The sequence below is a fragment of the Solanum dulcamara genome, chromosome 7 (assembly GCF_947179165.1).
Source record: "Solanum dulcamara chromosome 7, daSolDulc1.2, whole genome shotgun sequence".
Taxonomy (NCBI): Eukaryota; Viridiplantae; Streptophyta; class Magnoliopsida; order Solanales; family Solanaceae; genus Solanum; species Solanum dulcamara.
In genome coordinates this window covers 247,258-265,920 of record NC_077243.1, presented here as the reverse complement: position 1 = coordinate 265,920, position 18,663 = coordinate 247,258, and the positions used below count along the sequence as shown (strand labels likewise).

Here is an 18,663-nt window from a genome sequence, read left to right as displayed (position 1 = left end):
GAAAGAGGAAAAGAAATGAGGAGGGGTGGGGTGAAGTGGCGTGGGGAGGGGGAAGAAGAAAGAAGTGAGAGTTTTAATTTTTAATTCTTTTTAGTTCTATTTTTCTTTTTCTTTTAATTACTTCTAGCCTAAATTTTTATTTCTATCCTCCTTTTTACCGTGAAATCACATACTTATGCCAACTCAATAATTAAGTTGTCACATGAGTTTGGTGAATGATCACAAGGGGTTTAAGATGTTGAGTTTTATTGAATTTAAGAGTTCAATTGACAAAGAGATAAGTAGAAAAGTTTAAAATATAAATTCATATAAGTATAAGAGTCTATCAAATCATTTCGCCTAAATATAACTTTATTATGAAATATAAGACCCTCTTTCGTTTATAAAAAACACAACAATTAGGGCAATTTTTTTTTAAAAAAATCATAGAACGAAAGTAAAATTTGGGGCGTGTATACTTGAATTTTTTACAACCAATTTTCAAATAAAGTGTTGTGTCTTTTTTTGGTGGAGAAAAAGTGAAAATTCTTGTACCCTTTATATACTTTTTTTTAAAGTTTTTTATATTTAGGCGTGTATAGTAAAGTTTTGGGCTAAAAAATCTCTTAATTATGAGACAAACTTAAGATACATTCCTGTCTTATAAAATTGAACAAAAAATAACCCTTATCTATATCAAATATTGCAATATTCATCATTCCGTTAGTTTTTGCTAAGAAACTAACAACTATGAAAAGTAAAGACGTTAGTTTCTTGGAAAAAAACCAACGGAAAAATAAATATTGTAATATTTGACATAAATAGAATTTTTTTTTTGTTCACATGTAGCTTAAATTTGTCCCCATAATTAAGGTATCTTTTCAAAAACATCTGTAGAGTCGAGTTTAGGGGTAAAAATTTAGGTACATGCTGAATAATAAAAATGTTAAAAGTGGAAGTATGAGCCTGTTTGGATGAGTTTTAAGTTGGATGAGCTTTAATCAACTTAAAGCCCTTTTTTTAGCTTTTGGACCTGTTTGTCTAATGCTAACTTTAAGCCATAAAATTTTTAAAGTCAGTCAAAAATAAAAAAATAGAATTTCTAATTTTTTTTTCTAAGTGCTTAAAACCATTTTATTTGACTATAAAAATTACTTTTATATGTCTTATATTTTAACTAAATTCCCAAACTACCTTATTTATTCTTTTAATCCTAAAATTCAAATATTTATTTTCAACCTAAGTACTTTTATCCAAACACTCAATTAATTATTTATAAAAATAAATTTCACCATTTCAAAATTTTTAAAGTAATCCAAACGGGCTCTATATTATTGAGATGAGATAATAAAAAGAAAAGGGTAATCTGATTTCTGCCTAATCAGAATTGCAATTCAGAGTGTTGGCGGCCATGGAAGGAGTAGTGGCAGCTCAAGATCAACAACAACAACAGCCGGCCAGGGTGGTGGAGGGTCTGAACCCCGCTGTTCAACAACAACTGAACCTGGAATCCGTTAAAACTCGAGCCGTTAGTTTATTCAAGGCTATTTCTCGGATCCTGGAAGACTTCGACGCCATCGCTCGCACTAATTCTGTCCCCAAATGGTACTCTTCTCTTTAATTAATATTTTAAATGTGTAGCAGCGAATACATTGGAGTAGTTACGAATGAGTTAACTAATAGTAGTATCCACGATAAATTTTGGCTAATACAACTGTCAAAATGCTACCAAATGCAGGAAGTTAACTAGTTTGTCGATTAGGGATAGTTAATCGGCTGATTGGTTGTTATTGACAACACCAAAATGCATTTTGTGGGTTCTCTAACCAAAGGAGTCATCTTTTGCCTATTAGTTTTCCGTTACTGTATCTTCACAGGCTGGGATACCCCTGCTAGACTTTTAATGTAGCCATCTTTATTCTTTGTCAATTTATGCTGTGGGATTTGTTCTCTCATTAGGTAGGTCAGGATGTTTTGATGCAGTAGATTTGGAGATGTAACTTACTGAATCAAGTATAACAAGTTTGGGAATGCATGCTACAAAATACTAGTTCAACTTTGATGCCTCAATAGTGCAATTAATATCCTTGCATGAGCCTAGAATCACCAGGCAAGATTACATTTTGGTTAGATGAACATTGCTATACAATTTGGGCTTGGATCTGCATATCCTTATCCAGAAGTTTTCGAGTAGTAATAAAGATCTGCGTGAAAAGAGAAGCACCTTATTGATGCATGTGGATTATCGCAGTTAAACTCAATATTCTCATTATCTAGCTTTCAAATGAGTTTAGACCTTCATTCGCTAGCACTTATATATTATTCAACCCCCTTTATAATAAAAAAATCCAACCTAAGATATACTTACACATTGGTTAGTAGAAGGGAATGGTGTATAAGAAAACTGACTTACACATTTGATATCGATTTCCTTTTTGGTATTTTGTTATACTGCTGAATGCTGATTTTTGTTTTTCATATTATTTTTGTAAAATGGAATCCAAATCTTCAGCGTCTTAATAAAGCCCTTTTCACAAGAAATTTGATCTCCGTCACTCTTCTTTTGTTTTTTCTTTAGACACCGTTTAACTAATCTGGATCTTGTTGGAATTGAGATGAAGTATTTACAGTTGATACTTGATGATTATCCTTAAGAGTACTGAAAAAAAAAGACGGTGTATCTTTATGAGGAATATATACTCAGGCGTGGTTTTCCAACTCATTCCTCATATATGTTAACCTTTAGTTTTAATAAATCTTTTTGCCAGGCAAGATATTCTGGGGCAATTTTCTATGGTGAATCTTGAGCTTTATAACATTGTTGAAGATATTAAGAAGGTTTCCAAGGCTTTTGTTGTACACCCCAAGAATGTAAATGCTGAGAATGCTGCAAGTATGGACTTCTTCACTCACACTTGGTAAATTTGTGATGTTGGACTTTTATTATCTTTTCTTAATTATACATGCGAACCACTGATATTTGTTGTTGCATATAAGCAAGTATATAGGTAGTCTATAGGAAAGTGAATCACCGAGAAGGTTGGTGTCTTAATAATTCTCTTCTCTTGGATGCTGCCTAAGGGTATATACATATTTTGTTCGCCTGTTAAGTTGCTCTTTACTTAACAGTTTTACTTCTTGCTGATTGCTGTGATTAGGTTGATATACATGTGTGCATAACTAGATAGCACGACAGTCAGTTACTATTGCCAGCAATTCTATTTTCGTGTGGTGAAATTGTTTGAGCATAATCAATCAATCAACCACGGCCAATCCCAAATTAGTTATGGTATTGTTTGAGCATCAAATCTTGCCAAATTTACGAAAAGGTTAATGAAAGAAATAAGCATATATTTTTTGGACTGTGGGGGTACAGAAAATCCGAAAGATACTTTCTGTCAGTAGTTAGTTACAAATACTTTTTGATGCAGTTCTACCTGTTATGCTGTCATCAAAGCTGCTGCCAGAGATGGAAGTCGAAGATAATGCCAAAAGGGAGCAATTATTACACAGCATGCAAAACCTATCCGTAGCATCCCAAATTGAGAAGTTGAAGGTGGAAAGCTCGAAGATGCTATTTCTTCTGTTTCTGTATCCGTGTGGCGTTCTAAGATTCCTATAACTCACAGGTTAGAATTGATATGATTGGAGCAGCATGTGAAAGTGCTGAGAAAGTCATAGCTGATACCCGCAAAGCCTACTTTGGAACCAGACAAGGGCCAACACTGCTTCCAACTATTGACAAGGCACAAGCAGCAAAAATTCAGGAACAAGAAAATTTACTTCGCACTGCAGTAAATCACGGCGAAGGTGATAATTTTGTGTTCTGAGTTTTTTCCCTTGAAACGTCTTTTCTCCTTCTCATAGTTTGTTAAATTTTTTTGCATGCACGAGACATTGAGGCTAAAGATACTTGGATCCCAATGGTCCCTATATTGATGTTTAATTTACTTACACTAAAAGAAAGAGGGATTCTTGCAAACTATCACATCCATTGAATACCTTGTTAATCAGAAAATTGCACATATTTTCTGATGACGAATTGATATAATTTACGGAGGGCGCAATTGCAAGTCAGATGCTTCAATGTGCTTCTGCTATGCATCTCAACATATATGTAAAATACACCTGACATGTGTCAAGTGTGTGTAGCATCTCATTGGCGGTGTTTGTCGGTACACTGGTTTATGATTTGTTTGGTAACATGTATGCTCACAGATTTCATGAAACTGGTACTTATGCAGGGTTACGTGTACCTGGAGACCAAAGGCATATTACTTCTGCACTTCCTGGTCATTTGGTAGATGTGCTTACAGTGGCTGATGGGCCCCAGTCTTTCACTGACTCATCTGGTAGCCTATCATCTATTGTTGTCCTGCTGTTTCCACTTTATTTCATGAACATTTGACTAGAGAAACTGATGCTGTTTTCAAGTAGGGACTTATCTGAAGAATACTCCTCCCTTTTCATCGAGCAATGTTAATAGTCAGGGAGCTTTATTACAGGTCAGAGTTCTTATATTTGCCTTGTAAATATACCTTTTGTTTAAGGAGTGGAGATCAATTTAAAACACATGAATTTGACTTCCACCTCCTGTAATTTTGTTCTTTAAAGGAGTTATGAACAAAGGGACAAGTAGTTTTCTTCTTAAGGAATGAAGATCAATTTGAAACACATGGATTTTACTTCCACCTCCCTTAATTTTGTTATTTAAAGGAGTTATGAACAAAGGGACAAGTAGTTATCATACAATTATGCTATGCTATCTTTATCATTTAAAAAATTATGCTATGGTATCTTTTTGTTTCGAAAAGAGGAGCCTTGGCACAAAGATAAAAGGTATGCCGTGTGACCGGGGGTCACAGATTTAGCCATGTGTAGGTCTCTCGCAAAAATGTGAAGTAAGGTTTGTGCCTTCTATAGTCCCAGGGCATAGCGGGAGCCTAAGAAATTGGGCTATCTTTTTTTTGTTTTCTGAATGGTTCTACTTTCTTTTTTCTGTTCTCGTGAAGGAATTTAATTTTTTTGCATGCCTTTTCATTCCCGGTTCGCTCTAGGTTTACAGATCCCTCTTTAGGTCGGCCACCTGATTATTTTCTTTAGTATGTTCAATAGCACCAAATGGATACCAAAAACCTGTACATCTTAGAATGGGTTTAGATCCACTAAACTCGATTTGGGTCAGGATAATAGGTCTACCACTCCATCTCTGGTTGCAAAAGATCTTCAAAGCCAGTGGAGATCGTGGTGGTGGATGGTTGGAAACTGAGGAGGAGACCACACTTCAGATCCACCTCAAATGGGCGAGAATCAGAGTCGGCAGTGATGGCAATAGCATTCCGAAGGAAATCAAAGTCGAGAATGATGGAATAATCTTCGAGATGCAAATATGGGCTGAATTGCCGGCGAGAATATACAACGGAGGAAGGAGAAAGCCTAATTTCTTTATCCAGAAGGCTGTTGATCATAAACTGATGGGTAAAGAAGTGTGTACTGGCAGAGATTAGTTGAAAGAGACTAGACCTCTGACATGTGTGGAACCACGTGATGTTGCTGAACCTAGTGGAGTGAAAAGTGGGCCAAAGATGTTGGGACCAATTGTTCTGTCCCTAAAGAACTTTTGGGCCTCAACTCAAAAGTAACTGAAGGTTCCGAGCCCCCATTCATTAAAGACTCATGTGACCAGCACATGATCTCATTAAAGGGGCTTGAAGACATCAAAACATTAGAGGAAAACTTCATTTCAGCCCTGAAGAATTGGGAACTCTCCTCTGCCAAAGTGGCGAATGAAAGAGGTGAAGAAGAACCAGCTGCAGAGAAAATTTCACGCATGCATATGCAGTCAAAGGATTACAAAGACAAGGTGAATGACACACCTAGACATACAGAGGAGGAAATCACGCCTACAATTCACAACCAGCCTGCAACAAGAAAAGCAGAGTTACAGATTCAACAGATACACCAACCAGAACCAGTAGACAGACAAAACCCAATAGATTTTGAGGTGTCTGAGAAAGAGGCGCTCAGTTGGGTGAACTCTCATATATTGGAACAGAGTAATACCTATGGGGTAGCATTCAAGGGGTTTGAAAGTGAAACTCTGGAGCTCCTCATGAGAATTGCCGACAGGAAGATTGCAATTGACAAAATGAAACAAGTGAAAGGCAACACAACTCGAAAAGCAGAGGCATAGGTAAAAATGAATTAAAAAACATACAGTCTATTCTTAATAAGGAGGTGGAAGGGGCAAGGAACAGGGGGAGGAACCTATGCCTTTACCTTTAAATGAAGGTCAAGGTTTTTCTTAATAATGGGGTTTCAAAAAACCTGGTTAAGACATTTTTACAAAAGTGAAGTTTGATGTGGTATGTTTACAAGAAACTAAGGTAAACAAAGTGAGTAGAAGGAGTGACATATCAATTATGGCCTTGTAGATGGATGAGATGTGGGTTTATGGAAGCAGATGGTAGCAAAAGGGGTACCCTTTTAATGTGGGACAACAGGGTAGGGAGGGACACCAAAGTGGAGGAAGGCAACTTCTCAATCACATATAAAGTTGAAGCTCTACAAGAATCTTTCTGCTAGTCCTTTATTGGTGTATATGCTCCTCACACCAGAAGGAGATGCTTGAATGCTGGGAGGAAATAGCTGCAATGATAGAATTGAGTGAAGGGCCATGGGTAACTGGGGGAGATTTTAACACTGTCAGACATATAGTGGAAAGAAGGGGTTGTTCCAGAACTACTAATGTAATGACTGACTTCTCCAAATGGATTGAAGATTTGGAGCTTTATGACCCTATTTTTATTGGGGGTAAATACACTTGGGTCAGGGGGCTCAATCATGAGGTAATGCAAGGTTGGATAGATTCCGATACTCTATGGAATGGGAGGAAAGCTTCAAGAACATTAGACAAAGGATTCTGCCCAGAGTAACCTCCAATCATAGTCCTACCTATTTTAAATTTGAGAATTGGTGGCTCAAAGTGGAGGGTTTTAATGAGATGGTCCAGGATTGGTGGAATGGGTTCATAGTTAAAGGGTGTCCAGATTATAAACTGTGCACCAAACTGATTTTGCTGAAACAAAAACTGAAAGAGTGGAGTAGGAAAACCTTCTCTGAAATGGCTAACAGGAAAAATAGTCTTCTTAAAGAACTGGCTGTTCTGGACAGAACCCAGGAAGACAGAGAACTATCACAAGAAGAAATGATGGTTAGGGCAACAATACTTGTGGAACTTGAAGTACTAGCCAAACATGAAGAAGAAAAATGGAGGCAAAAATCTAGAGCACTCTGGCTGAAACAAGGGGATAAGAACACCAGATTCTTCCAAAGATTGGCAACAACACATAGAAGGTACAACACAATAGATAGAGTGGTGGTAAGGGCTGAGGAAGTATAAGAACTTGAAGAAATAAAAAAAAGTTATGATAGATTTCTACTCCAATCATGGAGACCTGCTTTTGTTTTGACAGGATGTCCTACAGTTTCCATCGAGGAGAATGATTGGCTTCAGAGACCTTTCACAGATACAAAGGTGTTGCAAATTATCAAACAATGTGATGGAGACTAAGCCCCTGGCCCTGATGGTTTCACCATGGGCTTTTTCAAGGTATGTTGGGATACATGGAAGGAAAATTTGATGCAGACTATTCATAATTTTCACCAAAGGGGAATCTTTGATTTTTTTTTCAATGCCACTCTTATAACATTGATCCCAAAGAAACCTGGGGCTGTGGAACTCAAGGACTTCAGTCCTATTAGCTTGATTTTTTTTTTTTGGGGGGGGGGTTACAAAATTATCTCTAAACTGATAACCGAAAGACTCAAAATAGTTATTGGGAACTAGTGGATGGACACCAAATGACATTCTTGAAAGGGAGACATTCTTGATGAATCCCTGTTACCCAATGAACTGGTTAAGGGTCAAACGGAAGAAACCAAGGATCAGATGCAAATTGGATGTTGAAAAGGCCTATGGACATGTCAATGGGAATTTTTTCCTCAAAATTCTGAAAGACATGGGTTTTGGTAGTAGGTGGATCAAATGGATCAGTTTTTGTATCTCTAGTGTGAAGTTTTCCCTTATAAATGGCAACACAAAAGGTTTCTTTCAATCTCACAGAGATCTTAGGCAAGGGGACCCCATGTCACCTTTCCTATTCTTGCTAGCTATGGAAGGTCTAAATCACATGTTCAGGATAGCAAATGCAAATAGATGGGTAAAAGGTTTCAGTGCTCAGTCAGGAAGAGGGGAAGATCGGGAAGTATCTCATCCGTTTTATGCAGATGATGCCTTAATTTTTTGTGAAGCAAAGTCAAGTCAGATCAGGCATCTAAGAGCTGTCTTAACTATTTTTGAAGTAATCTCAGGTCTCCATGTAAATTGGTTGAAAAGCCATATCTTCCATATCAACCAGGTTGGGAATTTGCAAGAGTTGACTGTTATTCTGGGTTGTCAAGTGGACTCCTTACCAACTAAATATTTGGGTTGTCATTAGGGGCCAAAAATAAAGAATTAGAAGTGTGGAATGGGGTGATGGAAAGTTGTGAGAAAAAATTGTCCTGGTGGAAAAGTCAATACCTATCACTAGGGGGCATATTGACTCTCATCAAGTCAGTACTTGATGGCCTCCCAATATACATGATGAGCCTTTTTCTTATCACGAAAAAGCTTTGAAAAACGATTTAACTTTCTAAAGTAAAGGGGGAGTATTGGTCAGAAGTGAAGACCACACTCCACAATTATGGCTCTCAGAAAGAGTATTACAGGTTACTGTGTTTCAATAACAGAGATCTGCTTATTAGGGAGAGAAAATATTCATGTTTTTTTCTCTTTCAAGAGATTCTGTCTCGAAATCGTGTCTTGAGGGGTTGAAGAGTGAAAGGGACGAAGTGGTATGAAGTTGCTTGAACCTAGCGCTCGGGAGGTTGTGCTCAACTGAAAGGGTAAGGGCAAGAATACTTGACTGGACGTAGTTCAGGATGGATGTAATTGAGATGAGGAGGCCCTTTTTATGGCAAGGAAACAAGGAGAAGCGAGGTTACAATTTGGTGAAATGGGATGTATTAACCTTTAACAATCAGCGGGGGGGACTTCGTTTGAAGAACCTCAGCAAATAGAACATTTCTCTTTTGCAAAAATGGCTCTAGAGGTTACCTCAGAAGAGGGAGCCATTTGGAGAAGCTTTGTAGCAGGGAAATATGACTACTTACTCAATGGAAAGCTGAGGAAGTTGTGGGCACCATTGGCTGTAGTGTCGGGAAAACCATAAGAAGACTATGGCCTCAGTTCAACAATAACATCTCAATCACTGTGGGTAATGGTTTAAAAACAGACTTTTGGAATGAGGTGTGGATTGGAGAAGATAGTCTTAGAAACTCCTTCCCACACTTATGGTGATTAAGTCTACAGAGGAATGCCAGGGTATCCCAAGTTTGGAGTCAACAGGGCTGGGACCTCTTATTTGGAAGAGCATTTAATGACTGGGAAATTGGAGAAGTTGCCAATCTATTGGAAGTTTTGAACTCACATCCAGCTCTATCTGTGAGACACGACAAACCTAGATAGAAACAACACAGCAGGGGGGTGTTCACAGTTAAATAATGTTATTGGGATCTTAACACTGTAAGATGTCCTTGGAAGCTAGTTTGGAAGACCAAATGCCCTCCAAAGGTGGCTTGTTTTACTTGGTTGGTATGCAGAAAAGCATGCCTAACTCATGAGGCTTTACAGAAAAGGGGCTGGCAGATATGCTTAAGAAGAAGAAATCAATGATCATCTATTTCTTCACTATAAGGAAGCTATGAGCCCATGGCACATGTTTTTTTGTATGTTAGGAGTAAACTGGTGATGCCTAACACAACAATGGAACTCCTAAGCAGTTGTAAAGGTATTGGCAACAGAGGAAGAAAAGAATACTGGTGGAGAACTATCCCATCATGCATATGGTGGACTCTTTGGAAAGAAAGGAACTCAAGGAGCTTTGATGGACAAAAAACTAACTTACAGAAGATTAGAATTAATTGTATAAGCCTTTTGTTATTTTGGTGTAAACATAATCTGATAGGGGAGATAGTATAATTAGTTGATTTTATAGGAAACTTGTAAAAATACCCTATGTGGCATGTAAGTTTCCAATTCATCATTTTTGTATGATGAATTTCTTGGTGTGAATGGGTCTAGATCCATTCGTTACTGAAGGAGTTTACAAGGTCCATTATAGTATTTAATAATCATATACATGTTCTATGTTACACCAAATACACTACCTGATTGTAATTAACGTCAACTACGGCAAGTTCATTGTATATTTACATCCTTGGTTACACATCAACTTCTTGTGCAAGTGTTAACACCTTTTCTTTTTTTGGTTGGGCTGAAAGAGGTGGTAAGAATTATTTTCCTCATTTATTTGAATTTAATGGAGGATGGGAGATTAAGTAGAGTTTGCTATTAAATACTTATGTAAGAGATCGAAAAGGAAATGCAAATCTCCTTCTATTCATTGCGCTAATCAGCATTATAGACACAATAGATGATTAATATGCAGGAAGTATACTGATCATATCCTTTTTTCTTTCTTTCTCCTTAACTAAACACTACACTAAATCAATGTTCCCCAAGTTATTTTAATGTATTGAGTCCATATCGTCTTTGAAGTTCTTCAGCTCTAATATGTATGTATTGCTCTTGGAGTAGGCTTCTGGAGCGCTTCGGGCTGCAGCTTCTCCTTCTGGGACCACTTCCTTTGATACTACAACAGCATCCCCCTTGCATCACGTCAACTCACCTAGGTCTAGTGCTAACATGATGAATACACCATCTCCTCAGCAACAGACCCATCAGCAGCAGCAGCAGTTGCAGCAGCATCAGCTCCAACAGAGGCATAAAATGATGCAGTTACCTCAGCATCAGCAGCAAATTCTTGCCCAACAGCAGCTTAGGCAAGCCTCAATGCCTGGACTGGGGCAGGTACAGTTTGTACAAAAATCTTGATTGGTTTAAGGTATCTCTTTGTGAATTTGCACGAGGTATAGTGTGCTTAGTCTGCAATATCCTGTATGCTTTTTCTTTTTTTCAAATGAGTTAGTTTTACTGACAAAATAAGGCGATAACCGCGATTACCAGTTGTATACAAGAGAGCACTGTACTCAGAACTTGCTTCTATTATCCTATCAGTTGTCTATAAAAATCCGTGAGTTGCTGTGTGATCAAAATACAGAAAAGATAACAAACTATACTTTATGTAACATCAGATTATGTTGTATGTATGCTTTCTAGATTGTCCAGAATATTGCATGTGGGATTCCCTCTGCCACTCTTTTTCTACTTTTTGCTGCCTTATCTAAGATTTTAAGCATTCCAAGTTTGTCTTTAACATTTTAGACGCCTATAAACAATAGCCCCATAAATTATCAGCAAATCTTTTGTGTATTAATAAATGGGCTACCTTACCATTCCCCTTCACACATAAAGGACATCCACACCTATATCTTCTTTTGTTTCCTCCAATTGTTAGCCATGAGAATTGAATCCCAGGCAGTTCTCCTCACAAAAATGCCACCTTTTTTGGCCTTTAATGTCCAAATAGTTGCATTAGGTAATCCACTGACTCCTTTATGATAACCCATAAATAGATTTAGCGGTGGGAGAGCCTGATGAATCACCGCCCAACTGCGAAACGCCTTTCATCTTGCAAAATTACAAAAGTTGAAGGCAAAAATTGTTTACCTCATCCAACTCTGAGTCATTATGATTCATTTGAAAGGTCCAGAAAAGAGTTCTCTCAGGCCTTGGCCACATCCCATGTTGACTCCAACAAATTGGGAGAAGTCCTCCTAGTTGTGTGGTATCCCCATCCAAGGTGCTCTTTGATAAGGACTGTGACTTGCATCCCCCTTTTCTTTCCACATGCACTCCTCTGACCATGCTCCAGTGCAATTTTTATCAACCCTTGACCTCTAATTAGGGGTGTTCATGGTTCGGTTTGGGTCGGTTATTTGGTAAAACAAAAAAAACCACTTTAATCGGTTTCTTAATTATTAAAACCAAAACAAACCAAATACACATCCATTGGTTTGGTTGTTGTTGATTTGGTTTGGTTCAATTTTTAAGATACCTAATGATATTTCTCTCTTTCATTTCTCCCCCTACAATTAGGAAGGAGATTTCCCATCCTTTTCAAATTATAATTAGTTATTACCCTTTTTATTATGCTGGCTGTAATTTTCTTGGATTATGGAGAAAACTTTAATCAAGTGAATAAAATTTATAGGAGATACAAAAAAATAATCTAGGTAAATCTCATAATTGTTTATTTGATTAAATGAGTTAAGATTCATGGCTTTCTTTTAAGAAATGGGCTTAAGGTTTAAAGTTCATTAGCCTATTAGAAATACATATTTCTTTTATGAAAAAGTATACAAAGTATTTAAAATTATTTATAAAAATTAATATATATATATATATATACACGCGCACACATGCACAACAACAACAACATACCCATTGAAATCTCACAAAGTGGGGTCTGGAAAGGGTAGAGTAGAGTGTACGCAGACCTTATCACTACCTCATAGAGGTAGAAAAACTGTTTTTGAAAGACCCTCGGCTCAAGTGTATCTAACCCAAGTAAAGGAAGAAGAAAACAATAGAGAATGCATAACAACTAAAAAGAAAAGCAATGAAAGTCTACAAGAAAAAACAATAACAACAAAATAATGTGATAATCGAAAAGCAATAACAACACAACAATAGTGGCACAACTAGTCGTATGACAGGCCCTAAACCGTCACAAGGAAAGACTACACTCTACCACTACTAGCCTTCTATCCTAAAACGGGACTTCTACTCCTTCCTATCTAAAGTCATGTCCTCGGTAATATGAAGGTTTGCAATGTCCTGTCTAATCACCTCTCCCCAATACTTTTTTTACCTACCCCTGCCCCTCTGTGTACCCCATAAATCCAATCTCTCGCACCTCCTCATTAGGGTGTCAACGCACCTCCTCTGTACATGCCCAAACCATCTCAATCTCGCTTCTCTCATCTTATCTGCCACAGAGGCCACTTCACCTTCTCCCGAATAACCTCATTCCTAATCTTGTCACTTTTAGTATGCCCACACATCCATTTCAACATCCTCATCTCCTTAATAGGCATCTTCTGAACATATGAGTTCTTGACGGGCCAACACTCCATCCTATACAACAAGGATGTTCTAACCACCACTCTGTAAAACTAACCTTTAAGTTTAGGTGGAACCTTCTTATCACACAGTACTTCAGAGGCAAGTTTTTATTTCATCCATGCTGCCCCAATTTGATATATGACATCATCGACAATGTCCCCTCTACTCTGGATGACGAACTCAAGATATTTAAAGCTTTCTCTCTTGGTAAGGCTGAGTGGCAAGCCTCACTTCCACGCTCGCTTCATCTAACGCAACACTGAATTTGCACTCCAAATATTCTATTTTGGTCCTACTCAATTTGAACCCTTTGGACTCCAGAGTTTGTCTCCAAACCCCCAACCTAACATTAACTCTATCCCGTGTCTCATCAATCAGTACTATGTCATCTGCAAATAACATACACCATGAAACCTCCTCCTGAATAGACCACGTCAGCTCATCCATCACCAAGACAAATTGAAAAGGGCTCAGCACTGATGCCTGATGTAGCCCCATCTCAACAGGGAAATGCTCCGAGTCTCCTCCCACCGTTCTCACCCTAGTCTTGGCTCCATCATTCATGTCCCTTTTCTTCCGATTTGTTTCTAGTAAAACCAAATCAAATGTTATCGTTTTTTTACAAGTTAAAATGAAATGAAACCAAACCCAATCAGTTTTGTTTGGTTTTCGGTTTGCATCGGCTTTTAACCAAACCGTGAACACCCCTACCTCCAATCCATTTGCCCAATAATGTTCTATTGAACACTTTTAAATCCCCTCACCCAGGGCCACCATCCTATAGATGAGATGTCAGTTTGTCCCAACAAATGTGAAAATTTTCACCTTCCTCCCTTACCATGGAATGCCCCTCTGCAGCTGCTCAATACATGCAATTCTAATGAGAACATAGAATAAGTAGGCACCTTGGAAAGTAGATAAGTTGGAAAGTTACTTATTGTAAGAACTAATTTGCCACTTTTTGACAGGTATGTTCTCCACTGATATTCTTTTATCTTTGCGATGTCTTTCACTCAAATACTTTATTCCTAACTATGGGTAATCAGTGATTTTTTTTGAAATATTGGCTATTTCGACAATAAAGGAGTATTTGCATCTCAAAATCCAAATAATATTCATTACCGAAAGTGGTTCTTTTGATCAATGATCTAAAGATTATTCTGGGTTTCTTTTATCTGAAGCAAATTCTTAGCCTATTTTGTGTTCTTTTTACAGTCAAAGACTAACCATGAAATAACAAAGAAAATAGATTCATAATTTGGATACCTTGTATGAATTCCACATGGTGGCACTGTATGTCTTAATGGTAAACCCTAGTATGTGAGGACAGGTCACTAGTTTTACAGCCAAGTACCTGATCAACCTACAGGATTTGCAACTTCTCCAATAGGAATTATATCTCATTTCTCCGTCTACCAAGGAGAATTAGGTTACTAATTGAAAAAGAGAATTGGGAACATTTTCCCATTCATTGAAGAGCAAAAAGTGCATTCCTTTCACTGATATCTTTTAAACTTATTATGATTCATCTGTCCTTATTTAGTATTCAGAAAATTCTTGAAGAGGAAGAAGCTCAGATTAGTTAGTTACACGTGCTCACTGGCTGTTTGGATATACAACATGCATAAATATCTAAATCAAATTCTTGTCAAGGGGCACTGTTTGTTTATTTTCTTACCTAGATAATTGTTTACTCCAGGATTACGCATATTTTCCAAAGAGTAAGAATTTGTTAAGCTTTTTTAAAATGGGGACAATTATTGATTTTCTGCTATTTTTTGGGTTTCATTTTTGGTGTTAAAAAATCTTTGTAGATGACGCAGAATCTTTACTCGTCATGAGTGATACCTTGTAAGACTAAAGAGGTGATTTTCTGAATTGTAAATATGTCTGCAACTCAGCCTTTATGCTGATATTAATACAATGTTACAATTATCAAAATAAATAAATATTGATTTTCTACACTCTCAATATGCTTACCTTACCATGAACGACTTCTTCAAACTTGAATATAATCATTATCCTATTTGGTATATAATATATTAGTTTCTGTAGTTCATTTTATTGGAGAGTAAGTAATAACTAATGAACCTGCTTTATCAAATGGTAACCAATAAACCTGTTTATTAGCTGCATGGTCAGCCTCAGATGCAGTTCTCTCAGCCACTGGGAGCACAGCAGTTTCAAGGTAGGCAGCTACCGTCTGGTGCCCTTCATCACGGTATGGGTCAAAGTCAGCTCAACCAAGGAAATCAGCTGAATCGACATTTAAACCAGTTTTCTAGTCCTATGAATACTGCACTATTCAATTCTGGCCAAAGCACACCTAGCTCTCAGATGGTGAGTCAAATACTTCAGTTTTTATGTTATTTCCTTCTTCATCGGTCAGCCTATCCACAATGACAGTCGTCTTGCCCGAGAATTTTTAAGTTCAAAATCTCTGGTTCTGCCTCTATAAGTTAATTTGGGATTATTCTGGTTTTCTTACTGCGGCAAGTCGCATAACTGAAGAATGCAAGTTGTTTATCACATGCATTGAACTGGTATTTCACATACTGAAGATTTCGGGAATCTTTGAAGCTGATGGTTCTAACTAAATATTTGTTGCATTGTATGTACTGAACCAGTTAGAACCAAAAGTTTTAGAAAGTCTTCATCTCTATTTGGTTCCAACTCATAGTTTGTCAATTAGTTTATTTTCCCCTCTAGGTACTCAATGTTGATTAGCACAGGATATGAGGTTATAGATCACGTGGCATGCTGTGTATGTAGTCCTCCCCTATGACATAGATATAACTACCTTGTTATACATGCTAATGCAATGTTCATCTGGTCTCAAAAGTGGTCTTTTCTGTGTCAACCACAAGAAGTCAACAACATAACCCAGTGTAATCCATAAGTGGGGTCTGGAGAGGGTGGTGTGTAAGCAGTCCTATCCTTACCTTGGGAAGGTAGAGAGACTGTTTCCGATAGACTCTCGGCTAAAATAAAGTATATCTGGTCTTTTCTCTGTCATACTTCATTATATCTTTTGATTATTAGTTGTTATTGTTTTTCTATTATATTTTATTTACAAGCTATTTCCTTATTACTTGTAATATACCATTGAAATATGCACTTCATGATTTCTAAATTTGTCGAGCATTCTTTTCTTGAAATTCCAAATGTCCAGTCTGCTTTGAATTATGTTAAACTTATTCTATATGGCAGATCTCAAATATGTCAGCAATGATGCCATCACAAACTCTTCCACGAATGCAGGTGTGTCAAATTGTATTTCCTATTGTTGTTGTCATGCATGCTGGAGTTATAATTTGGTCAATAATTATAATTCACGACAAGGTGAACTGAATGCCTTCTCTGGAGTAGAGAGAGCGATCCCGATGCCTTTACTTAGCTTCAAAGGGAGGGAGTTCATTTTGTTTTGTGTGCGACTGTTGATTGGAATTTTCTATTTTATTGGCATTATACACATCAAATATTTTCTGTTTTGAGATCAGTCTTGACTGTGAATTTGGTTTAATTTGATGGGAGGGCTATAGCTATGTTGTGCTCCCAACTTGTGTGAGCTAAGTATAATCTTTTCGTTGCATTCAACTTACATTTCGTGAAGTTTACTACATAAGTTTAAGCGTGTATGTCCACGTACATGTTCCAGGACATTTGTACTTCCAATATGAAAATTCTATTTTTTCGAAAGCCATTTGCATGTGAATAACCTGATTTTGCACATTTGTTTTATATGATGTTGCCAATTGTTTTATGGCCTCATATGACTGCTTTCAGTTTGGAATGTCTGGTGGAACCCGGAATCTTGCTGCTGCAAACCTGAGTGATCAAAGTAAAAACACCTCCCTCTACTCATCTTTTATATAGTTCTGCCCGTAAGGATTTTTCTTCCTTTCTTAGCTTGAAGAGAGAATGTCGTAAAACAAATAGAAAGTGCGGATTATTTTTAGTTGCAAATCATTTGTTCCTAAATAGAGATGGTGCTTTCTCTGCAGTGTTCAATATGGGAGGAAACAATCCTGGTATGATGTCAATCCAACAACAGCAGCAGCAGCATGGCACATTTGGAAACATGTCGCAAAATACACAGAATGTGCAGCAGGGTATGATGCCTCTTCAGAACACACCTCAGACCCACCCATCCTTTCAGCAACAAAGACCACAAGGCCAACAGTGAAGTGTCTAAAATTAGAAGGAAGAGGATATGTATACCAAACCTCAACATTTCCTAACTTTGTTTGATCTTGATATAGTCTGCAAAGGCCAGATTCTTGCAGGACATTTTTGTTGAAACATTACATTTGTTAAAAGAAGATTGTAAAATTACGTGCCTTGTACATTATTCAGTACTAAATGTAAATCAGAAGATCATGCCATCAGTATTTATTTGCTATTCCACATCTTTCTTACAGATTCCTTATACCTAAATTAGAAGCTATAGTTGGTGTCTTGTGGTAGTCGTTAAAATCTGTGACCTGGTGACATCTTTTTCTGGTTGAAAAAGAAGTGCAGTATCTCTGAAGGAACCATCTCAACCTGCGTATTTCCCATAATCCAAGTGGGACAGACGAGGCAAAAACAATAAAAGATTAAAAATGCAGAAAGAGGAGAAGATTTTAGCTTTTAAAGGTCCATAGGGAATGCTGGGTGGGGAAATTAAAAAGAGATCTGGAATGGAGCTTATGATGATGAGGTTGGAGTTGGCGATGTAGGGAAAATGAGGCCGTGAGGTAGACAAGGATGAGTGGATGAGGGTAGTGGGGAAGGAGAAGGAGATGAAGAGAAATAGTAGTGGTGATGTGCAGGCCCGACACTCACTGGAAGTGGGGATCAGGGCGATCACGAGGGCGAGGGACTTGCATAACCATTCTGAGTTATCTTCCTTCCCCCAGGCCCCATGCATAGGGATGTAAGTCGGATGATCATAACATATAAAGGCTGAATTTTATAGGTAAACGAAACGGTCATTTAGTGATATATAGTAATACCGCTATATCTATCTATGTAGAAATCTCACATTTCAGACCCGGCCTACTTTTCAACAACCAATCCACTTTGTATAACAGTTGTTTTATATAAAGCTACAGAAAATCATCTAAAATACTATCATTTATGCAGCAGATGTTTTAATTCAAACGTTCATTCAGTTGGAGATACAAGTTATAGCAATTGATAATCACAATGCATTTTGTGGACGATAGACAATCTTAATTATCTGTTTCAACTGAACAGCGTCCTAAAATGAATAACAGAAACGAGGAGACAATCTAATTGAGAGATATCACTATGAGCCCATATATTGTAGATAATTAAATTAACTTTGATATTCATGAATAGGCATGTGCTCAGTCATCTATCTATAATATATGGTAGTAAAATATAGTTGACCTAGTGAGTCGTACATATTTTTTTGCGGGACCTTTATTGTTCAAAAACAAACATTATATACTAAAGGATAGATTTAAAATTGATTTGTTACACTC

General features: G+C 37.3%; 1 protein-coding gene across 5 annotated transcripts; it reads left to right on the top strand.

The window, feature by feature from the left end:
- Positions 1 to 1,320: 1,320 nt before the first annotated feature.
- On the top strand, positions 1,321 to 17,566 carry LOC129896813 (mediator of RNA polymerase II transcription subunit 8). 5 transcript variants are annotated; one of them, XM_055972789.1, is made up of 11 exons: positions 1,325 to 1,584; positions 2,748 to 2,872; positions 3,411 to 3,535; positions 3,609 to 3,789; positions 4,224 to 4,331; positions 4,417 to 4,484; positions 10,682 to 10,954; positions 15,314 to 15,511; positions 16,382 to 16,432; positions 16,958 to 17,012; positions 17,176 to 17,566. In XM_055972789.1, the coding sequence occupies exons 1-11, from the start codon at positions 1,391 to 1,393 to the stop codon at positions 17,355 to 17,357; spliced, it is 1,560 nt and encodes a 519-aa protein (XP_055828764.1). In that variant the 5' UTR covers positions 1,325 to 1,390; the 3' UTR covers positions 17,358 to 17,566. The 5 variants fall into 5 exon arrangements, with proteins under 5 accessions (XP_055828767.1, XP_055828764.1, XP_055828766.1 ...); XM_055972788.1 differs by having other exon boundaries at positions 1,326 to 1,584; positions 15,302 to 15,511; XM_055972793.1 differs by having other exon boundaries at positions 1,445 to 1,584; positions 2,748 to 2,897; positions 15,302 to 15,511.
- The last annotated feature ends 1,097 nt before the right edge of the window (positions 17,567 to 18,663 follow it).